Genomic DNA, 12924 nt, shown 5'->3' on the forward strand with positions numbered 1-12924 from the left:
TTCCCAGCAACCACATTGGCTCACAATAAGGGGATCTGGTGCTCTCTTCTGGCTGCAGATACATATGCAGTACAGCACTCGTACATTAAATAAATTTTAAAAAAATTTTAAAAATTAATAGGGCTAGAGGGAGAGGGCTAAGTGAGTGCTCACAAGACCCAGAGTTCAGATCCTAGCTTCTGTGTAACAAGCTGGGCATCTAGTATATGCCAGTAACCCCAGCTCCAAGGAGGACAGAGGCAGGAGGATTCCTGGGACTTGCTGGATCCTAGTATAGCTGAGAACATGATCCCCATGGGAAGAGACCCTGCCTCAAAGGAATAAAGGGAAGACACCCATTGCCTTCTTCTGGCCTCCATATGCACACAGAGAGGTTCAGGAACCTCTGTGTGTACTCGCATGCATAGGCACATACATGCAAATAATTAAATGTATCTTTTAAAAGTTTTCAATAAAGCTAAGGAATACCGAGGGACTCAAGTGTGAATCCAGCTATTACATTAGTGGTTCTGCCAGTTTCGGCCAGAGAACCATCTTATCACAAAAGGTAGTAGTTAGTACTGAGACTCACAATTGGTTTAAGGGCTAAAAATAAGTGACTTTTCACTGATCAGCCCCAAGTCCTGCCCTCCAAGGCTCAGAATTGGGGGAAGAAAAAAAAAAAAAAAACAACCCCAAGAGCCGAGAGAAGGGGCAGGGTCTATAAAGACGTCATCCAGGCAGCACTGGCTGTTGTGTTCTTGAACGCTCAGTAGTTGTGTCTGAAGACCTGAACAAGACTGGGCTGGTCCACATCCTGCATGAGGGGAGAGGGCCTTCAGGGGCCTTGCTGCTTCTTGAGGATGTACAGACAGTCAGTGGTTGCTTGCAGAGGGAGAGGTGTTTTCCACAATGGCATAGCCACGGGTAAGTTGAGAAAACACAGCATTCATTCTCTGCTTCCCGAGTGTGGACACAGTATGCCTAGCTCCATGCAGCTCCTTCCACCATCTCTCCCTGCCATTTGCTGGAACTGGGAGCCAAAATAAACCCTTCTGTGAGTCGCTTCTGTCAGATATTCTGTCTCAGCAGTAAGACAAGCAACTGGGATGAATACCATCAAATTATATACGTGCACGGAAAAGAACAGAAATGCCTTGCCATGTCTAATTAATACACACCAATAAAAAGCCTTAAAATTAGTAAAGATAAAGGTACTAGTAAAAGGATGAAATTAAGGAAGGGGCAAAGAAAAGGGAGAGGTGAAACTAGGTTAAGCAAAGGTGTGAAAAAGGCTGTAAATATGAAGTAAAAATTTAAAGTCTGGGGTTGGAGATTTAGCTCAGTGGTAGAGCGCTTGCCTAGCAAGCGCAAGGCCCTGGGTTCGGTCCCCAGCTCCGGAAAAAAAAAATTAAAGTCTGTAGGTAAAGGTATGTAAAAGAGGAGCAGAAAATTAAAAATATCAACAAAATAAAGTAGAAATATAATACAGTAAAAATTTTTTTTTTAAAAAGTGTGTGGGGGGATCAAGAGACTTTCTTCTGGGTTCTTAGTACTGAACTCTGCCAGGTGGAGGGCGGTGAATCAGTGCTGAAACCTGCTGAAAGCCTCTGGTTTGTTCATGCAGGGGGTTCTGCCTCAGTCAAGGGTGGGCTGTGAGCTATTAGCTTCCCCTCTTTGTGTCCTGACAGCTGCTGCTGGTCCAAGTATGCTCTGTGGCCTGAGGGCCGGGCAGCTTCCCAACCCATAGACGCCCACCTCTTAAGTTTGTATATCCAGTAAGGACAGGGATGTCCCGGGAGTGAATCAGAATGGGGAATCGAGGAGTGCTTGATTTCCGCACTGGGTGAGGATGACAAACTGTCTGCCTGATTCCGGGCACGCAGCCCCAGCCCAGCAGCAAACCTCCCTCTAGGCTCCTGGTGCTTTGTTTCAATACGCAGCAAACCAGAGGCAACTCCAGAGGCCGAGGAATCCGCCAGCCAGGACTTGGATCTCTCTGTGTCTTTGCAGGGATCCGCTGGCTGTGGGGCCCCGGCTCCCAGCACTCAGGGAGGGGGCGCCTCCGCTGAGCTCCCGCCCCTAAAACTTCCCAGCCGGCCCACGTCCGACCCGCCCCCTCTGCATCTGCGTCTGGTAGCGGGCTGTCACTCTGGCTCTATGGCAGAGTGGCCCCATGCTCTCTGACTTGTGACTGACTGTTCCTTGTTTTCAGAGTCCCAGAGTAGCCTGGTCTCAAACAATAGATCCTTTCTCCGCTAGGCATCTGGTGCAGCACTCCTGAAGCACCGGGTTGGGTAGGGGTTTGGATGCCGGGATTGGATGCAGGATTTTTTTTTTTTTTCCGCAGCTAACGGGCCCCACCGGAGGAGGCATTATTTCCCCTCCCCCCTTCCCTCTCCCCCCTGGATTAAGGCTTGCTAGTACTGAGGGTTTATCCTGCAGCTGGGACTGCCAGTCTTTTGTCACCAAGGCTGACAGGCTTACGAGTGGTTGGGGCTCTGACTCTTCTTTCCCCCTGCGGCGATTGGGGCTGCAGATTGCTTCCGCCTGTCCTTGCCTTAGTTTTTCTATTTTACCGTCCTTTTTCATCTGTCTTGTCACCTCTTTCTGATGCTCATTCTTTCTTTCCGTCCCGAGGATATGGTCTATCCTTTGTTACTCTGACTCTTCTATCTCGGAGTTGAATGGAGGAAGCGTCCAATCCGCCATCTTACCCCAGAAAGCAAACATTTTCCCTTCTGATACAGTGGGGAAGTGGGTATGTGGAGTGGGGAGAGGAGGAGACTACGAAGAGGACGAGGTAGTATCAGTGGGACACCAAGTTGCTGCTGGAGAGATGTTCTCCACATCCTTCAGTTTCAGATGCGAGTGCCCTAATTAGGTAATTTCTGCTGCTTGACTGAAACACCCAGGCTCGATCCCTGATTCCTGTAATTGCAATTACATGGGAGGGGAGGAACGGCTACTGGGTCTTTCCTTGCTTTGCCGTTCGGGTAGGTTCCTGTGGGTCGAGGTAGTATTTTTCCACACACGTATTTTTTTTCATTAGTTTAGTCACGTGGCTTTTTTAAAACTAACACTCGTATCATACACAGATATCTGTAACACACTCCATAAAGGTTAATTAATGCAACCAATTGCATCTAGGTACAGGGGCTCCCAGGGTTTTTGCTTTTTTTTTTTTTAACTTTTGCTTTCTTAATTATTTTTTAAGTGAACACAACAATGTGTTTTATCCCAAGCCACAAGAATATTATCTTTTGTCGACAAAATATATATATATATATATTTTTAACATTACGTGCGTATGAAATGTAAGTTTTGGCTACAGTCAGTAGAAAATTGGCAATATTAAGGGGTCAGCAAGTAATCTTTAAGACATTAATGTCTGACTATAATATAAAACATACTAGAAAACTCAACGGTAGAACAGACCCCCTGTGGTAAAGCCTTAGCTTTCGTAGGATTGCTGTGATTGAATGGATCACCTCTACAGGTTTGGTACGCACCTAGAAGGAAAAAGCCTGACACATCTGTGAGCGATTCTCTCGATTAGGTTACTAAAGCGAGAAGGCCCACTTCAAGCAGGGTACTCCATTCCCGGGACATAGTGCTTGGGTTCTGGACTGCGTTAAAACGGAGAAGTGGCTCCGAGCAGCGGCGCCCATGGCTGTCTTCCTCCTGACTTCGGAAACAGTATGACCAGCTGCTTCAGGCTCCTGCTGCCCCGACATCCCTGCATGGTGGACTGTGCCCTGGAACTGTGAGCCAAAATGAACTCTTCCTTTCTTAAATTGCTTGCGTCAGGGTAGATTTATCACACCCAGAAAGGTAACTAAGTTTGTTTCTCAAATATCCCGAGCCTATTAGACTCACCGAAGCACCAACTGTCTCTTTCTTCTTTAGCAGCAGAGACAACTGAAATTATTCCTCACTAGCAGTTTTAATTCAACTGTTGCTTTCAACAGAGGCACAATAGCCATGCAAACTTGGCATGCCTATGTCTCTTCTAAGCTATTCATAGATGCATATAAAAACAGCAAGATCATAGTTCTATCTGTCTATACTTCTCCCCTGCGAACACATTTACTCAGGAGGACAAGGCTCTTGGGTGAGGTTCATTCTTTCCTTACCAAACGTAGAATGTGGCTATGTAAAGTTATTTATTCTTTCATTCACTCATTCCTTTGCTTGCGTGTGTATGGGGTGGGGCACATTGGTGCTATGGCATCTGTAAATGTCAGAGGACCTCTTGTGGGAGTTGCCTCTCTCAGATTGTCAGGATTTAGCAGCAAGCACCTTGACCTGCTCAGCCACCTCGCAGGCCTCTGGAGTTATCTGTTATTAATATACGGTGTATCGCTAGAGAAGGTAATGGAAGAGTCTTTCAAGTCTGCATATAAGCATGCTCATAAAGCACGTATATATAATGTGCACACATATGCACATGTATAGCAGCAGGACAGGCTAAGAAAGGAGAGGGAAGCAGGCTGGGACTTGGCCAGAGCCACAGTGCTGGTGGCTCTACATCCTTGACCCTCTCCAGGTGAGGTCTTCAGCTATACTGTTTCCCCTTCCTACTTAGACGGTTAACCCCACCCTACTGGATTAAGGAACCTAGTTCTTCTCTTTAATCACATTTCCCAAGCCCATTCACGGCACACCCACACTGAGGTTGAGTCAATACCCCAGAGAGCTTAGGCTGGCTTCTTGGGTGTACAATCAGGTCAGCAAGGGCAGAACAAAAGCAGAAATGTGTTCTAGCAGAAGATGAGAAAAAGTTGAAACATAAGGAAAAAGGGGAGACTCCTAGTATATTACACAATATGGCCAAGTCCAGGTGATTAAGAGATAAGACAACCGGAAAGGAATAGGAGGGCCCAGGACTGCAGCTCAGTGACAGAAGACTTCCTTACCCAGCCTGTCTGAGACTGGCTTCCATCCCAAGCACAGCAAACAATGGGGAGGGGGAGGAGGAGGAGGAGATCAAGGATTATAGAAATAACATGCAGGTACAACCTAGAGAGCTCAGAAGTAAAACATGGAGAGGTGTTATGGAGGAGGCAGAATTACCCAGAAGAATCTGTACTTTCCTCCAAATTCAGCTTCTCCTTTGTGGTAATTACTTCAAATTCCTCTTAGGTGGCTGTTTTAGTCAAATTTTACATTGCTCTAACAAGTGCCCCCACAGAGACAGCTTAAGAGAGGAAGAATTCATTTCTTGCTCACTAGTTCAGAGCTCTATCTGTGATCATGGGGGGTCCATTGCTGTGGGCCCAAGGTCAGGCAGAATATCATGGCATTGTGGTAGTGAGTCTGAGGTTCATTTTTCTTGGATATGTAGAAGAGGGAGAGAGGGAGAGAGGGAGAGAGGGAGAGAGGGAGAGAGGGAGGGAGGGAGAGAGGGAGAGAGGGAGGGAGAGGAAGAGGGAGAGGGAGAGGGAGAGGGAGAGGGAGAGGGAGAGGGAGAGGGAGAGGGAGAGGGAGAGGGAGAGGGAGAAAAGAATGCATTATTCCAGGGCCAAGACCTGTCCTTTAAAGTCACACAGCATCCATAGTTCATTGTCTGTCAGGAGTCCTAAACTTCAGTCCATCAGAGGGTTAAACCAGTGATTAGCTCAACTCTCTTATGATCTAATCTTCACTGGAGACACCTTAGACACACCCAGAGGCCGGTTTCACTAATCTCCCAGGAACCTCTTAATCCAATCAAGTTGACTGTCAAGATTGGCCAGTGCTGTCGCATATTTAATGAAGGGATTAAACAACAGGTATTTAAGGGATGGGTGGGCCACTCTGGGCTTTGCTACATCCTGTGTCTCTGTGAATAGCTCTCTTGGGCCTCGTGGGATCCAGGTGGCTGCAGCATGGATCTGAACTGCACTGGTGGTAAGTGCCCTCCCTGCTGGTTCTTGTGGCAACGTCCAGGGTTTCCCTCTTTTGTTTCCTCAAACCTCAGAATTTTATATCACACATGATCATTACAGTGTCCAAGAGTGGGTTTTTAGTGACAGTTTGTGTGGGTAGATGGACAAGTATTTTGAATTCTTGTAACTTACAATTTACAATGACCTCTAGGGCTCTTTCAAAGGAGACTTCTACTTAGAGTATTAAAAGCTGACACTTTGGATGAAGAGAATAAAACACCTGAAGTTTAATTTTATGGAAGTGTTTTATTCCAAAGTTCAACTTTCATGTAAAATATGTGCTCATCTCATTACTTTTCATGTTTCTGGTATCCATTACTCTCTGTGTGTACCATAGGGAGGTCCTGTCATTTCCTGCGTTTAGTCTTACATGATTATCATCCTTTCTATTATGCATGTGTATGTCCTTGTTGTCATGACTTAAGACTATTCCTAATGTAAAAATACATAGTCACCATTGTATGTCTGGGCTTTCTGCATGGAGCAGACAGAGCAGGAGTTCATGCCAGGAAAGATCCTTCACACTTCTTTATCTGTCTTCTCTTTGCTAGGCCTACTGGAAAAAGAAGCCCGGAGAAGGAGGATTATTCTAAACCAGAGTCAAAAGGACACCCTTCGTGTGTGGTTTGAAAAGAATCCCAATCCTGACTTAGCTACCAGGGGACATCTGGCTAAGAAACTCGGCATCTCTGAGTCTCAAATAATGGTAGGCATTGGGTCTCCTTCTCTCTCTGAGTCAAAGAACAAAGCTAGGCTATATTCTTCTGGGCAATTCTGGTAAGTGTGCTGCTATATTTTGCTAAGTTTCTTCCATAGGCAATGCACAGAGGGAAAGGGATGGCCAGCTCATGGTTTCCCCGTAGGAGATAATAAACTCTGTATCTCAAGAGTTACAGAACTTAAGAAGTGATGTCATCAGCAGAGCAATGCGGAGCCTTTCATTGTTAGCGCACATGGAGTAAAATTGCCACACATCTGTAAGAAATTAGGGAAGTCAAGGTTTTATGAAAACTGCTGGTTTGTAAGCTAGTCCTTTTTTCCCCTTTACTTATCAATACTTTAACTTATCCTGTGACAATTCCATCTTCTCTGAATTCCCTTCTCTTATTTTTTTTTTTCTTTTTTTCGGAGCTGGGGACCGCCTTCTCTTATTTTCCTACCGGTCCCTCTGGACATCTTTTTTCATTTTTCCTTCTTACTTTTCATCTTTCTTTCTTTTTTTTTTTCTCTCTGTAGCCCTGGCTATCCTGGAACTCTCTCTGTAGAGCGGGCTGTCCTCTTACTCAGAGATCCTCCTGCCTCTGTCTCTGCCTCTGCCTCCTGAGTTGCAAGGATTAAAAGGTGTGTACCAACAATCGCCTGGTTTGTTTTTAGACAGGATCTCACTGTGTAGATCAAGCTGACCTCAGCCTGGAACTAAGAGATCTGCCTGCCTCTGCTTTTGGAGTTCTGGGATCAGAGGTGTACATCGCAGCGCTCTCTCTCTCTCTCTCTCTCTCTCTCTCTCTCTCTCTCCTCTCCATTTTTCTTCCTTTCTCTTTTTCTCTTCCCTTCCCCCTCCCCCACTTTCTCCTTCTTTATAATCTGACACGTTTATCAGAGCTGTTTGTCTGTGTACAGGTATGGGATTATTTACTGGACCGTGGGCTGCTTTGGCTTGGTTTTTCGGGATTGCAGATTTGATAATCAAAGATGAACTAGAGGAGTGGGATGTACAGTTTTTATCACAAGAATCGGTATTTAAACCAGTGAAGATAAACCTTTAAACCTTTAGAGGCGAGAAAATAGACTCCAGTTCTTATATTCGGCACACGGGGATTTACCATAATGACTTTAGCCTTTTGAAATCCTGGGGAGAAGATAATTTTCATATATCCTGATAAACTGTCCAGGTATGGGAGACGGTCTACACAAACAATGGTAATGAAATCGCTCCATGTGGGCACACCTGGTGACTGGGTGCCCGAGAGACGTGAACTAATGAAATCGCTCCATGTAGGCACACCTGGTGACTGGGTACCCGAGAGACTTGAACTGATGGAAAGGCTCAGAGTCACGAGGATGCCGGTGGCTTCTGAGGACCTTTCTGTCTACTCATTAGTTGGAAGCTCCCAGCTGTTCATAAGGCCGTAATTTGAAAACTTATTTTGAATATCGAATCTGGAAAACATGAAGATCCTTTGAGCACAAAGCTTGGACTCGGTGATTTATGACCGCAAGGCCTATGGCTAACAACCGGGCCGCTGAGGATGGTCTTTAAGGTTGTGAGTGCTAGAATGAATAATCAGGTTTTCCAAAGAAAATACTCAGAAATAACTCAAAACATAATAAAACAACAACAACAACAAAAACAAATAAAAACCCCACATAGCAAATAACTCTAGTTATAGTAGTGAATATAGTTTTTAAAACTTATCTTTATTGGGGGTTGGGGATTTATCTCAGTGGTAGAGCGCTTGTCCAGCAAGCGCAAGGCCCTGGGTTCGGTCCTCAGCTCCGAAAAAAAAAAAAAACAAACCTTATCTTTATTATTATTTTTAAAAGATTTATTTATTACATATTAATATACTGTAATTGTCTTCAGATACACCAGAAGAAGGCATCAGATCTCATTACAGAGGGTTGTGAATGACCATGTGGTTGCTGGGATTTGAACTTAGGACCTCCGGAAGAGCAGTCAGTGCTCTTAACTGCTGAGCCATCTCTCCAGCCCTCTTTATTATTTTTAAGTGTGTGTGTGTGCATGTGTGCGTGCGCATGTGTGCACGCGCGCATGTGGTAGGAGGTTGGGGGAGCAAGAGGGAGAAAGAGTGTAGAGATTCTTGTTGGTATTTTAAATAAACACAACAATAAAAATAACAGACTGATATATCTTCCTCTTCCGGACATGGTCTTGAGGGCGGATGCCCAGTCAGTTTGTTTGGCTGATGTTCGGAGGGATCTAAATAGAGCTGCATCCACTTCCTGTGTCCCCTTTCCTCATTTTCTTTCTCCGTATAGACTTGGTTTCAGAAGCACAGAAAAATACGGAAACAAGTAGAGTTTGAATGTTGCTCTGAAGAAAGCCAAGAGCAAGGACAGGATAAACCCAGAGGTGAGATCCACGAGCTCAAACACAGCTTCTTCACAGGCTTCTCTGGGAGCATAAGTGACTCCATGTTATGGAGAAATACTCTGTAGAGGACGCTCAAACTAGGAACCAATTAGAGCATACTCTGGGCATTTCAGGGTCAGAGATACAAGCATTATCTCACTGGGTGTGGTAGCTATAATCCCTGCTTTGGGAGGTGGAAGTTAGTGGATCAAGAGAGAGTTCAAGGTCATCTCTGTCTATGTAACAAGTTTGAGTCTAGCCTGGGCTACAGGAATGGTCTCTTAGCAAGAAAAGCTTCCCCCTTTTATTTCCATTGTTGTTTATTAAGGTTGTGTCCTGTCACCTCTGGGGTTTCATCAAACCATTGTTTTTATGAACAACGTTCATTCAAAATGTTTTTTTTTCAAGTTTGAATGTAAAAACTGACCTGCAAACCCTGTTTGTGTGCTTACATTGAATTAGTTAAAGAAGCTGGGAGGAGCAGGACGCATTTCACAAAGTTTCAGATTGATATTCTAATCGAAGCTTTTGAGAAGAATCGATTCCCAGGGATCGTTACCAGGGAAAAACTGGCTCAAGAAACAGGCATCCCAGAATCCAGAATTCATGTAAGTTGCGCATGCTCTCTGTCTCTTGCGCTTGCTCTCTGTCTCTGGCAGCTTATTTGTCCTTACTATAAGCTGCTTCTCGCCTGAGCTGTGGTTGGTCAAAGGCAGGCTATTTGGGGTTGTCCCTCTGCTCTAGACATAGGATGTAGACACTTGGTATTGCCAGTGACAGTCTGGAGAAACAGTCACGTCAGACCTGCAGAATCATAGGAAGTAAGAAATAACAGTCAGGTGAAAGTGTGAAAGCCACTCTTGTTTCGCGAACACAGTCCTTGAAATTACCAGAATCTGAACCCCAGAGGGCAAGGGTGCTGTCCTGTGTGTTAAGATGTTAGTTAGCGTCCAGACACCTAGCCTTCAGTTCACCTCTGACTGAGGTGAAATCTAGAACGCAGCCTGCAGTTTGAGAATCCCTGTTCTGTGTGTATGGAGGTGGATAAGCATTCTTCTGGAGCATGTCCTTAGATAATCCCATTTTTTGGATCAGCCATTGGGCTTCCATGCCCTGGGAGCTCCTTGTTCTTAGGAGCTCCTTGGTAAGCAGAAATCTGCCCTGCCTTTGAGAACTTGACTCCTCTATCAGTGCTGGCTACCAGATGGGTGGAGTCTACCTTTTCGACCGCGATATTATTTTACCCATGACCACGTGCCACGGCTTACTTAATCCTGATTGTCAACTTAGTTAGGTTGAGAAACATGGAAGATTAGTCAAGCTCATCTCCAGGTGTGTTAGTGAGGCGAGGCGTTTCCAGGGCTCATTGGATCAGAAGAGCTCAGAGCTAGATTGAAAGAATCTGTTCGAAATCCAAATGAGTTATTGGGAGGTGGTAGAGATGTAGAATGTGGGCTCTAACTGGAGGAAATGAAGTTCTAAGAACTTCAATCAATCAATCAATCAATCAATCAATCAATCAATCTTTAAAAAAAAGAGAGACAGGTGGAATCGCCTTTGCTGTTAGGGATTCTTTTTATGTATGTGTTTTAAAGGACTCTTTTTGTGTATGTGTTTTAGATATGGTTTCAGAACCGGAGAGCACGGCACCCAGACCCAAAACAGGGTACTCGGGCAACTTCTCATCCGCCTGAGAGCAGCCAGTGCCCTGCCCAGAAGACTACTGGTCAACTTGCTCCTTCCAAAGATCCCACCAGCAGCTGTTCCGTTATATTGCCTCTCTCTCCACCCCACACGCCAAATGGTCCTTTGGATCTCTCTAGGGGCCGTCAGAAGCAGTTACCAGAGACCACAGTACTACAGCCCTCCCAGGTTGTACAGCGAAGGGGCGATGATCAAAATCCCTCACTGTTTATTGATCACTTATCAGAGGTAAAAAGTCCAGGAGAGAAGGAGGGCTTCCATACTCAGGCTCCTTTACAGCTCCCAATCCAAAAAAGAGGGCATAATCCCAGTGAGAACAGTGGTTTGTCTGTACCGCCCTTAGAAGATTCTACTCAGGTTTCAGCTGTCAATCAACACTTCCGGAAACCGGACCAAAAAGATCTCGCCTTTCTCCAACACTGGGACGAATGGTTCCAATCCATGCTTGCCGAGTGGATGCCTGACAAAGGATACTGGGCCGTGAAAACTGACCTGCACCCGTGGCAGGCACAGCTGCTGCAGCTCCTCTATGTGTCTGAGCAGACAGACCAAACTCCACAGCAGCCGGTTTAAGCCTCAAGCCTTTTTCGTTAATTCCTCTTGGACATGGATTTTCTATTCTTTCTGCATCCAAGTCCCCAACATGGGTTCCTGCACATGGCTCGGGGAGCTTCTCAGAAGAGTTTCAGGTTCTTCTTCACATGGGGAGAAGTACATCAGTGAGTCAGATTCAGGAGAAACCTGTCCTTGGGCATGAAATCAGTGGATTTATTGAAGCCTAGGTATGCAGAATTACAGAACAAGTTCAAGTTAGTATATGCATAAACCTCATGGACACACAAAGGGAGCCATTATTTTTATTCTTAATTTATTCTTGAGATCTGATCTTGCTGTTATTCCGGTTGGCCTTGAGCTCCTGCGCTTAAGTCAGTCTCCTGCCTCCGCCTCCTCAAGAGTCAGCACTACAAATACATCCATGTCCACCTTGGTCTCAATTTTAATTATGGTTTAAAAAAAAATCATATAGAAAAGTCACGGTTTCATTTACCATCTGTTGTGTTTTTAATCTGAAGTGTCTCTCACAAGTTCATGCTTTGAAATCTTGCCTCTCAGCCGATGGCGGTTTGAATCTGTGGAGTTTTTACATGGGTCCTGACAGGCAGACATAGGCCAGGGTGATACCTTGAAAGTTATACCCAGGGCTGGGGATTTAGCTCAGTGGTAGAGCGCTTGCCTAGCAAACACAAGGCCCTGGGTACGGTCCCCAGCTCTGAAAAAAATAGAAAAAAGAAAGTTATACCCACCACGTGAATAGCATGTACCACACACTCCCGAAGTGTAGACAGATTCACATCACCATGCCTCTCTGTGATGATGGACTGAAACATTCTGAAAAGAATCCCAATAAACACTCTTCTGTCAAGTTGCTTCTGGTAGATGTTTTGGTCACAGTGAGTTAGAAGTAACTAATACTTACTGGCTACCAGCCTAACCGTCACTCAGTGTGTGGCACGGTAGTGTTAACTATGTGCTTATTCCTGACGGTATGTACCTGTAACTTTCATCTTGCAACCTGAAACTCCACAGTCCTTGAGTCACTTGAACGACCATAGCAATGCCACAGACGGAACGTCCCAAGTCATAGAAAATGTCTATTTTCACAGCTGTAGAGGGCAGAAGCCCAATTGGCAGGTGCCTGCAGTTCTGGGGGCTCTTCATTGCTTGGGGAGAAATAGAGAAACTGTTCTCTATTTTCAAAAGATATTTATTTATTTTGTATGTATGTATGTATGAATGCATGTGTATATGTATGTCTGTATGCATGCATGTATGTATGTATGCATGTGTGTATTATGTATGCATGTGTGTATGTATGTATATGTGTCTGGGTGGCAGTGGTTATAGTCCCATGAAGGCAAGTGCTTGTGGAGGCCTGGGGTTTTAGGTGCTCTGAATCTAGACCTGTGAGCCACCTGACAGAGATGTTGAAACTATACTCAAGTTCTCTGGAAGAATATTTGCTCCTAATCACTGAGCCATCTCGCTAGTCCATCCACCGTATTTTGTGAGGCAGAGTCTCTCGCTGAAGCTAGAGCTTGCTGATTGAGAGACTGTCTAGCCAGGCAGCACCAGGGATTTTCCTCACTCTGGTCTCCTCAGCTGAATTCCCTGGGTTTCAGGGATGCTCTCAGCATCGGCCCCTGGGTTTTTAACATA

General features: G+C 45.2%; 1 protein-coding gene across 2 annotated transcripts; it reads left to right on the forward strand.

Moving 5' to 3' along the window:
* The first annotated feature begins 2102 nt into the window (after positions 1–2102).
* Positions 2103–12130, forward strand: Dux4 (double homeobox 4). 2 transcript variants are annotated; one of them, XM_063275802.1, is made up of 7 exons: positions 2103–2863; positions 3539–3813; positions 5814–5871; positions 6461–6615; positions 8910–9003; positions 9466–9611; positions 10624–12130. In XM_063275802.1, exons 3-7 carry the CDS (start codon positions 5850–5852, stop codon positions 11278–11280), a joined length of 1074 nt encoding a protein of 357 aa, XP_063131872.1. In that variant the 5' UTR covers positions 2103–2863; positions 3539–3813; positions 5814–5849; the 3' UTR covers positions 11281–12130. The 2 variants fall into 2 exon arrangements, with proteins under 2 accessions (XP_063131872.1, XP_063131871.1); XM_063275801.1 differs by having other exon boundaries at positions 2103–3813.
* The last annotated feature ends 794 nt before the right edge of the window (positions 12131–12924 follow it).

This window comes from Rattus norvegicus, chromosome 16 (assembly GCF_036323735.1).
Source record: "Rattus norvegicus strain BN/NHsdMcwi chromosome 16, GRCr8, whole genome shotgun sequence".
In the NCBI taxonomy this organism is placed as follows: Eukaryota; Metazoa; Chordata; class Mammalia; order Rodentia; family Muridae; genus Rattus; species Rattus norvegicus.

Coding starts and splice junctions, on each gene's coding strand:
- Dux4 (XM_063275801.1), top strand. CDS start 5,850: ATGGATCTGAACTGCACTGGTG. Junction 5,872..6,460: donor GGATCTGAACTGCACTGGTG/GTAAGTGCCCTC, acceptor TCTCTTTGCTAG/GCCTACTGGAAAAAGAAGCC. Junction 9,004..9,465: donor AGGACAGGATAAACCCAGAG/GTGAGATCCACG, acceptor ACATTGAATTAG/TTAAAGAAGCTGGGAGGAGC.